Genomic DNA, 16,374 nt, shown 5'->3' with positions numbered 1-16,374 from the left:
TTCAAAGAGTGGGTAGCTGACATGCTATAAAAATGTAGGAAAAAATCTCTGAATAAAAAAAATCAAATACTGAAATGAACAAAGGGCAATAACTTTTGCAAAAATCTTCGAATCAAATTTCTTTTCAAGGAAACACAACAACATTGATAATCTGTCAAAAAATGTAGAAGATCTCCAGTCAAAAAAATCAAATACTGAAATGAACAAAGGGCAATTTCTTTTGTCGAATCAAAATTCTTTTAAGGGAGACACAACTTCATATCATGATTACAATGTATACCAAGTTTCAAAGAGATCGCAAAATGTAGGAGATTGCCGGACAAAAATCAAATACTTAAAATAAACAAAGGGCAATAACTTTTGCAAAAATTATCAATCAAAATTCTTTTCAAGGAAACGTAATAACATATCATGATGATTCGTTGAAAAATGTAGGAGGAGAAGCCGGACAAAAATCAAATACTGAAATGAACAAAGGGCAATAACTTTTGGGAAAATTGTTGAAAAAAGGAGACACAACTTCATATCATGATTATAATGTATACCAAGTTTCAACTTGAACTGTAAGCCAGAGGCTAACTAATACCCCCGCTCCTATATAAACCAGAACTGTACCCTAAAGGCTTACTCATGCAAAGCAATATAGTCTCCCACCAGTAATGAGTTATGTTAATCACTATTTTATTAAAAACAAAAAAAATAAACAAATATTTCGCACAAAGGGGGATAACTCCATCAAAAAAGGTCGAAATCCCAAATTAAAATGCCAGTGCGCAACAATATAAGATATNTTAAAAACAAAACAAAAATAAACAAATATTTCGCACAAAGGGGCATAACTCCATCAAAAAAGGTCGAAATCCCAAATTAAAATGCCGTTGCACAACAGCAAAAGATACTGATAATTCATGCAAAGTTTCAATGAAATCGACCTGTTAGTTAAGGAGTTTTCCGGACAAGTATTTTGCAAAAAGGGGCATAACTCCATCAAAAAGGGTCGAAATCCCAAATTAAAATGCCAGTGTGCAACAACATAAGATACCGATCATTCATGCAAAGTTCCAATGAAATCCACCTGTTAATTAAGGAGGAATTTTCCGGACAAGTTACTGCGGACGACAGATAGACAGACATCCAGACATCCAGACAGGGTGATTCCAGTATACCACCCCCCCCTAACTTCGTTGCGGGGTATAAAGAGATCCGTTGAAAAATGTAGGAGGAGAATGCCGGACAAAAATCAAATACTGAAATGAACAAAGGGCAATTACTTTTGGAAAAATTGTTGAACAAAATTCTTTTAGGGGAGACACAACTTCATACATGATTATAATGTATACCAAGTTTCAAAGAGATCGGTTGACAAATGTAGGAGGAGATTGCCGGACAAACAGAAGTTTATGCTGGACGGACAACGCCATACCATAATACTCCCGTCAAATTTGACGGGCGAATAAAAATGCTAAGAGCTATTTGAGAAGAACTTGTCTGTACTACTGCTATTATATACTCTCTCAAATAAAAGTTGGAATTCTGATGTGCAAACAGACATTCTGGCCTTCATCATCTATCACTAAGAAATAGCATATTTTCCAACGAGATCATGATGATGACCATTTTACAAGATAAAGCAACCATATTTGAGCTATGAGCTTGCTTTTAGTTCACCTGAGTAACTGGTTTTTCGACAGTCCCCCAAACTACTTTTGTTGGGCCAGTGACTACCTCACTTTTGACAACTTTTGCTCTCTCGAGCAAGACTTTAACTGCCATTGGCGAGCAGCGACCATCCATTTGATCCCTCTGGTTCTTCCCAAGAAATAGCGATAACAAACTTTCACTATCAAAATCAAAGATGGCTGCCTGTCGGCCATGTTGTTTATCTGATCAGTCTCAAAAGTTGCACTGCACAGCTAGGGACCAAAGGAAACCTACATATCAAATTTGAGAAAATATCCCTCTGAAACTTCCCGAGAAATAGCGATAACAAACTTTCACTATCAAATCTCAAAAGCTGCCCTGCACAGCTAAGGACCAAGGGGATCCCTATGGGACTTCTTGAGAAATACTGATAACAAACTTTCACTATCAAAATCCAAGATGGCTGCCTGTCGGCCATGTTGTTTATCCGATCAGTCTCACAAGTTGCCCTGCACAGCTAAGGACCAAGGGGAACCTACATATCAAATTTGAGAAAGATCGCTCTGGTTCTTCTTGAGAAATACCGATAACAAGAATTGTTTAAGGACGGGCGACGGACCAAGGGTAATTTGAATAGCCCACCATCATCTGATGGTGGGCTAAAAAGTTTATGCACGATGCACGATGACGGACGGAAAGCGATCAGAATAGGTTACTTGAGCAAAGCTCGAACCTGGGATGCTCTAGATGGAGGCTCTACCAATTGAGCTACCAGCATGGTCACCTCAACGAGTTCTGCTACATTCCTTCCTCCTTTTTCCAAGTCTTTGCCCAAGACATCACTATTTACAACCCAGGTTTTGGTATCCCTTGCCCTTGAAACAAGGGTTGGTCACAGGCACCAAATGTAGTAGGAGGGGGGAAATGCACAGCCATACCAGGGTTCAAATCCTGAACCCTCCGAAATGTAGACAGATGCTCTACCAATTGAGCTACTTGGTCGCTGATGATCGACCCAGTCGAGTTCTTCTACATAACTCTTGACTGAATTACATACATGTATTACAAAGTTGTTAAACTACGATTTTTTTTAACACTAGAAAGCTCTTGTAAACTACAAATCAACTCAGAAAAAAAAGATTTTTTGTATAAACATTTATTTTTAAATAATTCAACAATGAACCAAATGCATGACTTAACATCTTCAACATTCTTCAGACCTACGTATCAATGTTTAATGCATTTTTTTCTATTTGAGTAAAACTTTCTCGAACAGACCCTACTATTTCCTACAACTGACATGCATTGTTTTGCAATCCAACCATTGACACCTGGTAAAACTACACGAGGAACTTCAACAACACTGACTTATAATCGGCAATTTTGCTTTACAAGTGTAATTTGTGGAGTAAATTGAGGGTTTATAATTCTTTTCATTCAAGACACCCGTGTGTCGAAAAAACGTGTGTGTGCATACATTCTCATGTACCTTGCAAATAGCACCAAGTTAATATGGAACTGTTTTGGAAATGAAAACTACATTTTAGGTGTTAATTCATGTTTCATCGATCCAGAATGTTTGCTGTATCAAGATATTTTCTGGAAACAATGTCTTTTAAGATTTGACAATCCACAACCAGCGACACTATCCTTTACCAATGCTTCAGGAGTGTTTCGTTTATATGTTATCAGCATCGTAATGTCTTTATATCAGATTGTATAAATTATTTCGGATCATCTACATCAACGTTTAGCTAGTAGTCTTAGCTGTTTTTTCTTCATCCTCTTGATTTTTGCTGTGTTCTTAATCTGAAATAAAGAAAAAATAGTTTTTTTAATGTGTTCACACATCAAACCTGTTCGTTTATACGGAACAACCGGTTTGTATGTTTTTAAATGTAAATCGGGTATAAATCCTGGCGGACCTGCACATGTTTATGCAGCCCTTGCAAGGCTTTGTCAAGGATCGCCTGAAAGCAGCATCAGATTACTAGGTCCGACCTTATTTAATAAACAAACAACTATGATCGTTTAAACGAAAACAGCCCACGTAAACAGTATTTTTGTCAACATTACAAATTCAAACAAAACTTTTTGACAGTATTGTTCTTGAAATGATTGCTTTTTAAATAAAATAACTGCCGTACCCAGAACGAGAATGTGAAAGCTTCAAGACACACAGCTTTAGAGATTCTACCTTATATCTGGTCATCTTTACTAAAGATGGTAGAACTAACCCAAGTGACCACTCACAAAGAGGAATGTATGTCAAAAGAACGCTATCTAGATAAGAATATCTGCCAGGTGACACTAAAGATGGTAGAACTAACCCAATTGACCACTCACAAAGAGGAATGTATGTCAAAAGAACGCTATCTAGATAAGAATATCTACCAGGTGACACTAAAGATGGTAGAACTTACCCAAGTGACCACTCACAAAGAGGAATGTATGTCAAAAGAACGCTATCTAGATAAGAATATCTGCCGGGTGACACTAAAGATGGAAGAACTTACCCAAGTTACCACTCACAATGAGGAATGTATGTCAAAAGAAGGCTATCTAGATAAGAATATCTACCAGGTGACACTAAAGATGGTAGAACTAACCCAAGTGACCACTCACAATGAGGAATGTATGTCTGAAGAAGGCTATCTAGATAAGAATATCTACCAGGTGACACAAGCTACCCCCTGTTTTCACCACTCCCTTCTGTTCTAACCTTAGACAATATCTTCCTGGGAGATTCCTAACTGCCCAGGGTATGGGTTGAAAGCTCTCTACTTTAAATTCTCATTGGTGTTAACTTGGTATAGAAATTAAGTTCATTTTGTTAATTTTTCATATCAATAAAGCTTTTCAACTAATGCTTGTTTATGTTCTAGTCGACAATTTCTTCAAAATGATAACAATTCGGTGCAATATAAATAAACTGATTTAAGTCTCGGGTTCAACAATTGTTTGCCTCCTCAAGTCGCATGTTGTTACTCACTGTCTGGACAACTTCTGATTTTTTCTCATTTTCCAATTTTCTCTGTTTATGCTCGTTTTGTCTCTGTCGTTGTAGCTGAAACAGAAGGCATACACATGTCAGTACAGGTATCTCTATATTTAAACATGGCAAAAAGTGAAATTAGATTGCCAATGGAAATATTTGTACCTTAAAGTACTTTTTCTGATCTCATTATTACTTAATGGAGTGGGTGTACATATTTTACTACAGGCACCATGCATTGTTAAACGATACTGAATGGTTCTTTGCTAGGGTATACATATCTGAGAGAAATATAGATCACGAACCTGTCTACATTATGCATTGCTGTGATTACCGTACGTATCCATATATTTCATTGTTATGTCATTTAAAATATTATGAGGTCGCTTTCGGCAGAATTTTTACATGTAAAGAACTGACTGTTACCAACAGGTTTGAAAAATTAGTACATGTATGTACATACCTTGGTAATCAAGTATTATCATGGTTTAAATTGAATAACACTGGATGGTATTTGAGTAACCCATTATCACTACTTATTTTAATTATTTCTTCACAATTTCTGTCCTGTGTAAGCCACACCTACACAAAGTAAACTTTCAAGAGGCTTCAAGAATTATCCTGTTTAAATGTTATTATAGGTAGATGACATCTTCCATAAGCATGAATAGAAGGATGCATGCAACAAAACTTCAAAGATATATTTTTAGGAACTTGCATCATTTAAAAACATGAATAGTTTGGCAGAGCTGATTACAATGCTTTCTTTCAGCAATAAAATTATCCTTTAAAATGTCATGATCCGTTTTTTAACACTTACTTCTAATTTTGCAGCCCGTTCATCTTTAAGTTGTTTTTCAAAACTTTTAACAGATTGTTCTTCTGCTTTTTTCTTCATTTTTTCTGCCCATGATGACTTCAGTGACTTGACTTTCTTTATTTCTGAAGACCTGTTAAAGTTTAAAAAAAAAATTAAAAACATAATAATACAATTTTTTGGCAGTCTAAGCAAGCACATGCCACGACGGATATCAATGAAAAGAAAACGTCAACCAATAGTTGCTCAAAAACATAGTAATACTAATAGATTGTTTCAATAAAAAAAAATAATATAGGATTCCAACATTTTGCCGGTTTTTTTGTCATGCTAGTGAAGATGTGTTTGCTGGAGGGCTTATTTATGCTATTTCTATGTGTGATATTAAGGCCGATGATTTTTTAATTAAGATCACTAAAATAATCAGTTGATAAAGCTATCCTAGACGTAACAGTTCAATCGGCAGAGTGTAATGAACCTGTGTATGTAAAGTAACGGATACAGTAATCAATCATCAGGACTATGTATAATATATTAAACTCCTGTGTAGCTCGAGTTTCCCCTGGCCCTGACACTAGACTCACACATTTTGACAGATAGATAGCTGGTCCCTCATGTCAAAATGTCCCGAGTCTGGTGTCCGGCAGGAGGAACTCGATGCACTGAAACGTAGAGATGAGCTCAACAGTACTCTTCTGTATGTATATTAATTTACCTAGCCATTCTGTTCACTTTCCATGGCCTTCCTGACTTAGCTCTGCCTTTCGGTATACTATTTAGTTGATCTTTCACTTCTTGATTCCGTTTGGAAACAGCTTCTATCGCCTTCTTTTCCATTTTTTGAAACCGGAAGCACGTGTTGGCCAAAACAGATGTTTCTAAAATAAAAACAATTTCCGGAGAAATATTTCAGGTCTTCTTTAAATTAGCTGCCACATATTGCTAGGACTGTCCAGAGACATATAAATGTAGTATATACGTCTGTGGGCTGTCTTGATATAACTTAGCGAACATGCAACTTTTTAGATATTTCATTAAAGCTCAAAAGGTCTATACGATTTAAAAGTCACAAAACCAGAGACAATTAAAGATATAACGTTAGTGCAGGCAATTTCGTCACATTAGTATGGGTTTTAGGTAATAATTTGTCCAAATACACATGTATCAAAATGCCGACGAGCACTACTAGTTCAGAAGAACATTTGACTGAAATGCCGATATTTTATAGACATACACGTCTGAATGACGTCACGCAGGACCATTTGTGACGAGGAGTTATTTTTGTTGAGATATATTAGAGTTAAGAAGGGTTCTGATTAAATTTCTTCTCCTAACAAGCATTAATTAGTTTTGATAAAATAGACTTTTGAAAATGATATCCGAATAAGGAACGTCTTGTGTTGGTAATAATTCTTACCTTTAAATGGTCCATGTAACGATAATCGGCAGCCACTAAAGCTTAATACAGTTTAATTGTCATGAAAAGTATTATCAAATGAAAACTGTATACATTACAAGTAATTCTTTGCATTGAATGAGAGTTCTTGGGCTGTTTTCCCACAAGTGTTCCGTTTTGGGTACTGTCCCAATTCGGGTACAGTGACGGTACGTCTCTGGTAAAACCGAATTATAATTTCACAAAACAAGAGATCCACCGGGGCTTGATAAAGCTATATTTGGGCTTAAACTACGGTGTTCAGAGTAAGTTTAAGCGTTTTGTGGGGATCAGATCAACTTTCGGTATATCCTGATAGGGGGTGTCATTTTCAATTAATTATGATCGACTATTTGCTTTGGTGTTTAATTGTACTTTGTTCTAGAATCCTATGGAAATACATTTTCTATCACACCGGATTAAATACACAGGACAGGGATACTCCCGGAGGGGCCCGCCATGGGGCCATTGACCCCTCAAAACTGAAATTGACCCCTCCATTTTAATTTTAATTTTACTTAGGCTACTCTTAATTTTGATATTGACTAAAAATTGCTGAAAATAGTTTGCTGCTCTCAAATTCCAAGACTTTCCCCTGTACAGTATTATTAAATCCTGATTGATCATGATTGCGAAAATGTGAATATCATATACATGCTAATCAACTGCTTTCAAAGTAAAACAAATATGATCATTTATGTAAAAAAAACATAGGGGACACCCGGGTTCGAACCAGGGACCTCTCGATCTGCAGTCGAATGCTCTACCACTGAGCTATATCCCCACCACGCTGGTATGCTCAACTCAAACTCATAGCAAAGATTAAGGCACATTTCTTATACACTAACCAATGCATAATGTATACAGTAGCGCATCGATTTCTTTTTATAGCGGACCTATACATTCTGAAATTCCCCGTTTAATTTCTGTTATTTGATTATTTCTTTATTCATTTATTTTTGCTTCCAAATGATTATCATCTAATCATATTTTGAACTGCCACAATTCTTTGAAATGCATCGCAAGATGTGTATTATTTGAAACATCTGATTAATATAATATCAGTAAACAAGCATTTAATGGTTACGCCCAATGTACAGGTAGTAATATAAGATTTTAATCCGATGTTAGAAGCATAAGTAAGAGTATAACATGACTATACAAATCTCGCAGAACGAATGTATCATCTACCAAGAACAAAGGTGTCTGGATTATCTCACGAGAACAAAGATTCTGGATTATCTACTAAGAACAATCGTGTCTGGATTATCTACTGAGAACAAGGATTCTGAATGGTATAGTGTGAACAAAGGTGTCTGGATTATCTTACGAGAACAAAGATTCTAGATTATGTACCGAGAACAATGGTGTCTGGATTATCTCACGAGAACAAATATTCTGGATTATGTACCGAGAACAATGGTGTCTGGATCATCTACGGAGAACAAAGATTCTGGATTATCTTCTGAGAACAAAGGTGTCTGGATTATCTACTAAGAACAGAGATTCTGGATTATCTACCGAGAACAAAGGTGTCTGGATTATCTAACGAGAACAAGGATTCTGAATTGTATAGTGTGAACAAAGGTGTCTGGATTATCTACTGAGAACAAATATTCTGGATTATATAGTGAGAACAAAGGTGTCTGGATTATCTACTGAGAACAAAGGTGACTGTATTATCTACTGAGAAAACGGTGACTGTATTATCTACTGAGAAAACGGTGACTGTATTATCTACTGAGAAAACGGTGACTGTATTATCTACTGAGAAAAACGGTGACTGTATTATCTTCTGAGAACGAAGACAGCTAGACATTATCCTGTGAGAAAGAATATAACTGGAATTATTGTTGGAGTATCTAGTGAGAATTGTGGTGGTTGGATTATCTAATGAAAACGATACTAGCTGGATTATCAACTGAGAATTGTGGTTAAATTATCTAGTGAGAACAATGTTGACTAGATTATTTACTGAGAACGAAGCTGGCTGGATTATATCAAAGACTCGATTATACTCAGTTACGATCAATCTGCGAAATACTCTTTTCTTGAGATTGTCAAGAATCCCACTTGGTCAGTGGTAGCGCCAGTATGTTCCATAATGACGCCCAGCAACGCCCTTGTATCTGACTTCGCCCACACTCGAAAATAACGTCACGATGTCTTCTACAAATTGTTGGTTTTAACTTATTTTTCTCTCATAAGCTTCTCCCAACTCTCTTCCCATGGGTCCGTCCGTTGCACAACGACTAGTTACTTGGATGAACTAAATCCACGGCACAATATCTGGTATAAACGGTGTAGCTGCCACTTCTGACATACTTTTTATCTAACGACGGAAGTCTTCTTGTATCATCCAATCACTTGCTGTTGCCAGGACCAAACTACCCTTAGTATTTCTTTCTGTGTCACTAAGGTCACAGACTGCAACGGCACAGTTCTTCATCTTCATCTTTATGTCGCCTATCTGTTCAGTGGAAAAGCTAATGCTAATGATAAGGAAAAGGGTGCATGTTGAAAGCTGGCGGTTCATTTACAAGTAATACATATTGGGCCTCTTTTCAACAACAATGGGATCGCAATTAAAAGTATAAAGGCTTGTCGGGGACGGATATGCGTCGTACACAAGTATTAAGAAGAAGCCGAGTCGGTAATGTTTTGTGTTACAGATGTCGCTCCATGCAAGGTTTCCCGTTTACATCCCACCACTGGCACCAATTGTTACGTCCTGCATTCCAACAGACCGGGTCTATCGTGATTCCTCCTCCTCTTACAGGATTTCCTTCTGTTTCATTTCTCATCGCTGTTGTCCTCCTTTTGAGACCCCTCCCATGTGGTTGGTTACGAGTGAATTTCGCCATTTCGACCCTACCGTAACGAGATACTGTTGTCGTGACTTTGTCACTGCTGCTATCGCCCTTCACTCCCTCCCTCTTCTAACTTACTGCTGAAAACTAGCTAGTTTCTCGCCGTTGCTGTCCTTGACTATTATGACATGGGCTCAGGATCATAATAGAAGACATATTCAAATCAAAATGTGACTTAACATGCGTTCATATGTAATATATGTATATATCTACAAGTTATTGTATGTAATATCTCAACATTTGAACCGATTTCCAAGAGAACGATGTGTTTTATTGACATTTCTTTAACCCAGTTGCTACATTTTACTAGGACTGTCTGTATATAACTAAGCAAACATCCACCTTTTCATATATATATATTTTTTTAAGCTCAAATTGTCTATATGATTTTAAAATCACCAAAACCGAATTATAATCTAACTTAAAAATCCAAACGGGCTTGAGAATTTGTTACAGCTATATTTTGACCTAACCTAAGGTGTTTAGAGTAATCTTAAACGTTTAATGGGACTAAATTTCGGGAAGAGAATTCATCCCTATCATCATTTGGATGTCATTTTAAAATAATTTCAACATGATCGACTATTTGATTTAATATTGAACTTTTAATGTACTTTGTTGCAGAATCGTGTAGAAATATATTTTCTGTCCCACCGGTTTTGATACATAGTATTATAAAATCCTGACTTATTGCGAAGCTGTAAAAGTAGTTTGAACCCATATCCAAGAGAAATATATGATTTATCGACATTCACATATATTTGATTTACGTCTTATACTGATCTATGCTTACTTTGGTATATTTGAACGCCTCAAATTTACGGGCAGTTATCGTTTGTTCAAGGAGCTACATACAGTCCCAAGCCCAAAGCACAGCCTCGGGGTACTTCATAGACAAAGAAGTCTGCTGACCAGCCTCTCTTGCGTTTCTAGTGTTGTTGTTGTTGTTAAGATCTCGTTCACTTATAACGAAAGCCAAAATAAAATAGCCCATGGTCGTAGAGTAATGACTAAAATTATCCTGAAGAGCCACTCGGATCCTCTGTCCTGTCGTTTCTTGGGTCCGCATCTCTGTAACAGTTCCTATGTCACTGTGCTAGAAGGAAACTCAATTTCGAAAAATTCTGAACAGGTTGCTGTACAATTGTTAGTACGTTTTCTAATCTCCGATTTTATATCAAATTACGAACTTTGCAGCAGGTCCGGAATCGTATACTATTCGTGACGTTTTCTTTTTAGTATTTTTGCATCTCCTTAGTTTTTTCCCCCTTTCATTTTTGTCGTTTTTGATTTAGTGGACGCTAACAAAAGCCGTATTTTACATTTATATTTCACACTAGTAGAAGCCAAATATTCCATGAAAAACTGACGACAAAAGCAAGAGAAATTACATCATAAGTTGAAAGAAAGCAACATTTATAAATCATGTACTCGCAATGATGAGAACCGATATATAACATGCTTGGAGGTCAATAACAGCACGCTAAAGAAATAAAATAATGATTGAAAATGCGGACGTTATAACAAAGGTAACCACCATCTTTATTATTTATCTGGTCCTTGTAGTTTTACCATACTTTATACGTCATTGCATACGGGTGTCAGTTTTAAAACACGGAACAAAAGACATAACACATTTAGCAACATTTTTTCGATATTATTTCAATTGTTTCACACAGAACAGTGCAGCTCCGGTAGCCGAGTCACAACTGTTACCAAACAGCACTTTGAATTTTTCATAATGCTGTGTCACTTCCTCTCTGATAACCGGGTTTCTATCGACAACAGACCCGGTTGCTATGATAGTTGTGATGCCATGTTTCCTGATAGCAGACTCTGGCATCATGTCACACAAGTTCGCTATAAGACCTTTGCAAAGAGACCGAAAAATTGACCCAAGGTCAAGGTTGTTTCGCGTCAGACCGGAAACACTAACTTGTTGTTCCGGAAGGTGTCGCTCTCCATAAAGTGTCGGAACAATAACAGGTCCTGGGGAAGCGTCTGAACTCACCTGTAGCAGCTTGGTCCAGAGATCATCTTCAGCAACGTTGAATCCTGAAATCAGTAAAGCAAGAATAAATTGTGAAAAACTATCTCTAAAGATAATAAGCATCCTTAAGGCTTTATTTTTTATTTTGACCCGTTGAATGTTCTCATCCGAATCTTTCCGTCCAAACTCATTAACTTTAATTGAGAAAATGTGCAAAAGTTATTCCCTGGCGTCAAGTAAGTCATTTGGACTAGAAAAAGTGAATGCTTGCATTAAGACCACATTCACCAAAATATAGCTTCCAGTCTGTCGACGGGGCCATGTTTGCGTTACTTTTATTTCTTCTAGCACACACTCTCTCATTACCCTGACATAACCACAGCGCCCGTATTCCACAGCATACACATATAAAACGTTTACCAGATTACGAAAGGGAGGCACGGTAGTCTAGTGGTAGGACGCCGGGCTCGTGACCGAAGTGTTGCGGGTTCGACTCAAGGCACGGCACTGCGTTGTATCTTTGAGCAAGATACTTTATTCCGATTGTTCCAGTCTGCTCAACTAAAAATGAGTACGTGGTTGGGCAGTGCTAGAATTGTGGAATGCTAGCTGTGAGCGCCGAAATGGCAGCACCGGCTGTATGCTCCCCAGAGAGTTGAGAAAGATATTGGCTGGTTGCAAAGGCCCTATAACCACGATAATAGTTTGTGAACCGCTTTAAGACGACCTACGAACTAGGTTGTGATAAAGCGGTATATCAGAACCTCTTATTGTTATTATTATCAAGGGTCCTTTAACATTCCCCATCTCTTCAAATCTGTACGCAAGACTTTTGACAAACAGACGTGATTGCACCTATACAATTTGATATAATTGATACAGTATGCATCATACAGCTATTTCGTTCATCTAGAGGACTCGTCGGTGATACTAGTTGCAAAAAAGGTGGAAATCCAAACAGGTATAAACTATGGTAGTAACAGAAGCGTTTCGTTTGGTTTTATTTTGTTTTACGTCCTATTATTAACAGAAAAGGTCATTTAAGGACGTGCCTCCGTGTGTGTTGTATAAGCATGCATGTGTGTATGTCTGCTGGAGACATGGTATGTTGGTGTACTAACCTCCTTGTAATAGCGCGGATCTGATACCGACTTTATAGTGCTATCTCACTGAAATACCATGCCGAATCCACCCATCACAGCATTCCACCCGGTCACATTATACTGACAACGGATGTACCAGTTGTTGCCCTTACCCTTAATGCTGAACATTCAGCAGGGAAAACAACTACCATTTTTAAGGACTTGGGTATGTTCCTGCCTGGGAACAGAACCCAATGCCTTTCTCACCTTGGCGAACGTTCAACATAAAAGCCGATTTTAAGTGAGGTATTACCAAGCAAGGAACAAGGAAATAAAAGGTAGTTAGAAGTAGAGAGAAATATACAGATCCTAAGTATTGCAATGGGTGCAGTAGATTTATTTTGGTCTCTTTTGTGTCCCCAAGTAGAGTGAACAAAAGCAAACCCCCAATTCTGCAGGGGTTCGAACATTAGTCGCCTCTTACGACACATGCAGTGGTTAACAGCGGGTGTATTCTTGTATCAATCCCCGTCCTGCAGAGGTGATTAACAGAAGGGAAAGTAACAGAGAGAACTTCACAGTTTTTTTATTAGTCACAACCTGATTTTTGCGCATTTCTAATCGAAACCATTTGTGTTCGCCATCCCCACTTACCAAACGTCCCAAACCACTGCTGTAGCATGGCAACCATGTGTGAGAGAACATTGCCTCCATTGAGACTGGCGGCCATAGCAAGGTAGCTACCGTCGAAGTATGGGAAGTACTGGATGGGTGACGTCACATCCGGTTTATCGGGTACTCCACCTTCTGGTCTGACCGGAAACATCATTTGACTGGAGGTACTCATATTCAAAACTAAAATGTAACATTACATTAATACAATTATACGATTACTCAATCCAATGAAAGGTCTAGGACGGGGAAATAAAAAACAAAAACAAATCTAAAATCTATTCGGTTGTGTTCTGATTCTATTACTAATTCCATAAGAAACGATATATAAATGTGCCTCTCGTTCTAACGAGAAGTCGCTAAAGGCTGACGAAAAGTTCTGCTTCGTATTTTGTATTGACACTTTCTTTAAATACAAAATGTAATTGAAAATAGTGAAGATCAATTTTTCTTGTTTTTAAAGATGTAAGCGGACGTGTTGCAACTGTCTGTTTTGTAAACCCCGGTTCAATGGTATGACTATCTCCATGGAAGTACTGTTTCCGTTTTCTCGGACCATTTGATTTCAAGGGTGGCATATAGCAAAGGAGGTCACTCTGTTTGCTTTATTTAACCTTTTTACATACGTATAAGTTATCTACGGGAATGTATTTGTTAAGTGTTTGATACAATGGTGATAACATTACTATTTAGGAATATACTTACAGAAAAATCCGTTGATAAATTATTTTCGTGTAAATATTAAGTCCACTTGTTCGTTTGTTCTTTGTGTTGTGTAGATGTTTGATCAGCGAAAAATCCACAATTCAAAGGATTTTGATATTTTGAAAAATACTATTTTTACAGATCCATTCTTCCATTTGCCATTATGCATACTACTGTCAATTATTAAAACCCACTTTTCATTGATCTCAAATCAAAACATTCAATTCACTTCAATATAACGGTATACCACGATAATCTAATTCCGTAGGTATACTGACCTGCGTCTGTTGCGCCGGTGACCACGGAGAAGACAGCACATTGCACATCTCCTAAAGCTGCCAGAATGGGCGTGCCTTTACTGATGCCCATCCAATCATATTGCATGTTTCCAGCCACGTGACCTGGCTTCTGTACAGTTGGCAATATTTCTACAGGAAAACCGATTTTTCGAAGACTGCAAAACCAAAGAGTGGAATGTTAGTGTCTGTGCCTTTCCCCATGTATGCTATTTTTTAAACGAAATAAACACATTTCGCATCTAAACAGATACAGCCATTAATTCTTTTGTTTTGTTTTCATAATTAATAGAATTGGTATTAATCAAACATTAACTTGATTAAAATATATGTGCCGGGTTTCTTTACAAAATGCAAAACTTTATTTTGAATCAACTTACATATCTTTGTTCCATGACATTGTCTTGGTATTGTAGAACCCGAAGCTGGCCGCCAGTTGTACCGTAGTGATGGGAGTAGCTAGGCCGCAGAGCAGCGCCACCAACAGGTCCATGATGGTACCAGAACATGTGTACTTAGCCACCACTTCCGGTCTGTCTCGATGTAGCCAACACAAAGTAGCACATCCGTGTCCGGTCGAGAGCGGGAGGTGTGAATCTGGTTGAGGTAATGACCCGAGGAACTCAGTTGTACACCGTTGGTCCTGCCAGGTATATAAAGTGCTTGTGGGAGGATCGTACCAACCCTCACACTTCAGCTTTTTCCACAAAACGACCCCATGCATCTGACCAGTGACCCCAATACAGGTGACCTGACGGCGTCTGTCCTCCGGAAGTTCGGACAGACACTGTTGTAGCGTAGAGAATATTTTTGACGGCGTCTGTTCAGATCCTGTGTCTATGTCACTCAGCACATCAGCCTTGGTAGCCTTGGATACCGTTGACATCACGGATCCACACTCCCGCCGGAGTAAACTGACCTTGACTGACGTTGTGCCAAGGTCAATCCCAAGGACATATGGACCTCCGTTAGTTTCCATCTTTACTGCTGGTTAAATGTTCATTTGGTTATTTAAAACCTTTAAGCATATTGCATGGTTACATGTGAATTTTTCCAGTAGAACATTACAGTTGTTAAAACTATTCTTCTTCCATTTACTGCGGCAGATCTCGTAGATATGAGTGCAGTTGCCGCAATTAAACTAACACTTTTATTATCTATTGGCTGGATTTATGTATACAAAAATATAGTGCATTGGAATGATATTGTTTCAATACAAAATTTCTTTTGAAAATGACGAGTACCGAATCTCTAATAAAACTTATCGCGCTCTACATTCTATAAATAGATTTCTCTCGAACGACGGAAGAAAATATAGTGCCACTATGCTATGTATTGTGTAGGCTAATGCTCGAGCAGATTCAAGCAGTACTTGGATAAAGAATGCAATGTAGAACAAATTATCTTACTGAAGCCACCATTTGTTATATACTGGTGATAACATATCGATGAAGCGTTACATGCTTACATGCTGTTAGCTGGTCTAGCTCCTTCGACAAGTAGGAGAAGATAACTCGTGCAGTGTGTTTTACAAAATGTTAAGGAATCCAGCACGTTATTTAGTTCCTAATGACTTCGGGTAAACTAAATAGATTTATCAAAGAAACGATACCATGTATTACAAACAGACATCTCCATAGAGCAGCATTTAGCCCGACTGGACATGATAAAAGGTCTGAGAGTGAAGACAAAGAATATTATGTATGCTAGGATTATTGAGCGATGGCATTTTTTAAGGGGTTACGTTTATCTAAATCATATAGAGTGGCATGGGGCTATATCTCATATAAGATGGCATTGTGGCTATATCTCGAATAAGGTGGCAATGTGGCTAAACCTAATATAAAGTGGCAATGTGGCTATAAATCATA

At 37.7% G+C, this 16,374-nt stretch overlaps 2 protein-coding genes and 1 non-coding gene across 5 annotated transcripts; all 3 read right to left on the bottom strand.

Moving 5' to 3' along the window:
- Positions 1 to 2,788: 2,788 nt before the first annotated feature.
- LOC110457828 (coiled-coil domain-containing protein 86-like) lies at positions 2,789 to 6,340 on the bottom strand. The gene is made up of 4 exons (XM_021509255.1): positions 6,169 to 6,340; positions 5,457 to 5,586; positions 4,634 to 4,708; positions 2,789 to 3,450 (listed from the first exon to the last, which is right to left on the bottom strand). The coding sequence occupies exons 1-4, from the start codon at positions 6,288 to 6,290 to the stop codon at positions 3,385 to 3,387; spliced, it is 393 nt and encodes a 130-aa protein (XP_021364930.1). The 5' UTR covers positions 6,291 to 6,340; the 3' UTR covers positions 2,789 to 3,384.
- Positions 6,341 to 7,600: 1,260 nt separating this feature from the next.
- On the bottom strand, positions 7,601 to 7,672 carry Trnac-gca. The gene has a single exon. It is a non-coding gene; the product is annotated as a tRNA-Cys (tRNA).
- Positions 7,673 to 11,252: 3,580 nt separating this feature from the next.
- On the bottom strand, positions 11,253 to 16,014 carry LOC110457831 (sedoheptulokinase-like). Of its 3 annotated transcripts, none has more exons than XM_021509259.1 (5): positions 15,972 to 16,014; positions 14,884 to 15,490; positions 14,486 to 14,661; positions 13,485 to 13,685; positions 11,253 to 11,813 (listed from the first exon to the last, which is right to left on the bottom strand). In XM_021509259.1, the coding sequence occupies exons 2-5, from the start codon at positions 15,480 to 15,482 to the stop codon at positions 11,416 to 11,418; spliced, it is 1,374 nt and encodes a 457-aa protein (XP_021364934.1). In that variant the 5' UTR covers positions 15,483 to 15,490; positions 15,972 to 16,014; the 3' UTR covers positions 11,253 to 11,415. The 3 variants fall into 3 exon arrangements, with proteins under 3 accessions (XP_021364934.1, XP_021364935.1, XP_021364936.1); XM_021509260.1 differs by having other exon boundaries at positions 14,884 to 15,487; positions 15,972 to 16,013; XM_021509261.1 differs by having other exon boundaries at positions 14,884 to 15,487; positions 15,913 to 15,989.
- Between the last annotated feature and the right edge of the window lie 360 nt (positions 16,015 to 16,374).

This window comes from Mizuhopecten yessoensis, unplaced genomic scaffold, assembly GCF_002113885.1.
Source record: "Mizuhopecten yessoensis strain PY_sf001 unplaced genomic scaffold, ASM211388v2 scaffold9331, whole genome shotgun sequence".
NCBI lineage: Eukaryota > Metazoa > Mollusca > Bivalvia > Pectinida > Pectinidae > Mizuhopecten > Mizuhopecten yessoensis.
Note: the sequence above shows the minus strand (reverse complement) of the source record. Positions and strands in the feature narration are given on the sequence as shown.

Excerpts from the sequence above, each read along its gene's own strand:
- LOC110457828 (XM_021509255.1), bottom strand. The coding sequence starts at position 6,290 with ATGGAAAAGAAGGCGATAGAAGCTGTTTCCAAACGGAATCAAGAAGTG. Across the intron at positions 5,587-6,168 it reads AAAGTGAACAGAATGGCTAG|GTCTTCAGAAATAAAGAAAG; the intron begins GTAAATTAATAT and ends AAACTTTAACAG. Across the intron at positions 3,451-4,633 it reads AATCAGAAGTTGTCCAGACA|ATTAAGAACACAGCAAAAAT; the intron begins GTGAGTAACAAC and ends TCTTTATTTCAG.
- LOC110457831 (XM_021509259.1), bottom strand. The coding sequence starts at position 15,482 with ATGGAAACTAACGGAGGTCCATATGTCCTTGGGATTGACCTTGGCACA. Across the intron at positions 14,662-14,883 it reads ATGTCATGGAACAAAGATAT|TCTTCGAAAAATCGGTTTTC; the intron begins GTAAGTTGATTC and ends TTGGTTTTGCAG. Across the intron at positions 11,814-13,484 it reads GCAGTGGTTTGGGACGTTTG|GATTCAACGTTGCTGAAGAT; the intron begins GTAAGTGGGGAT and ends TACTGATTTCAG.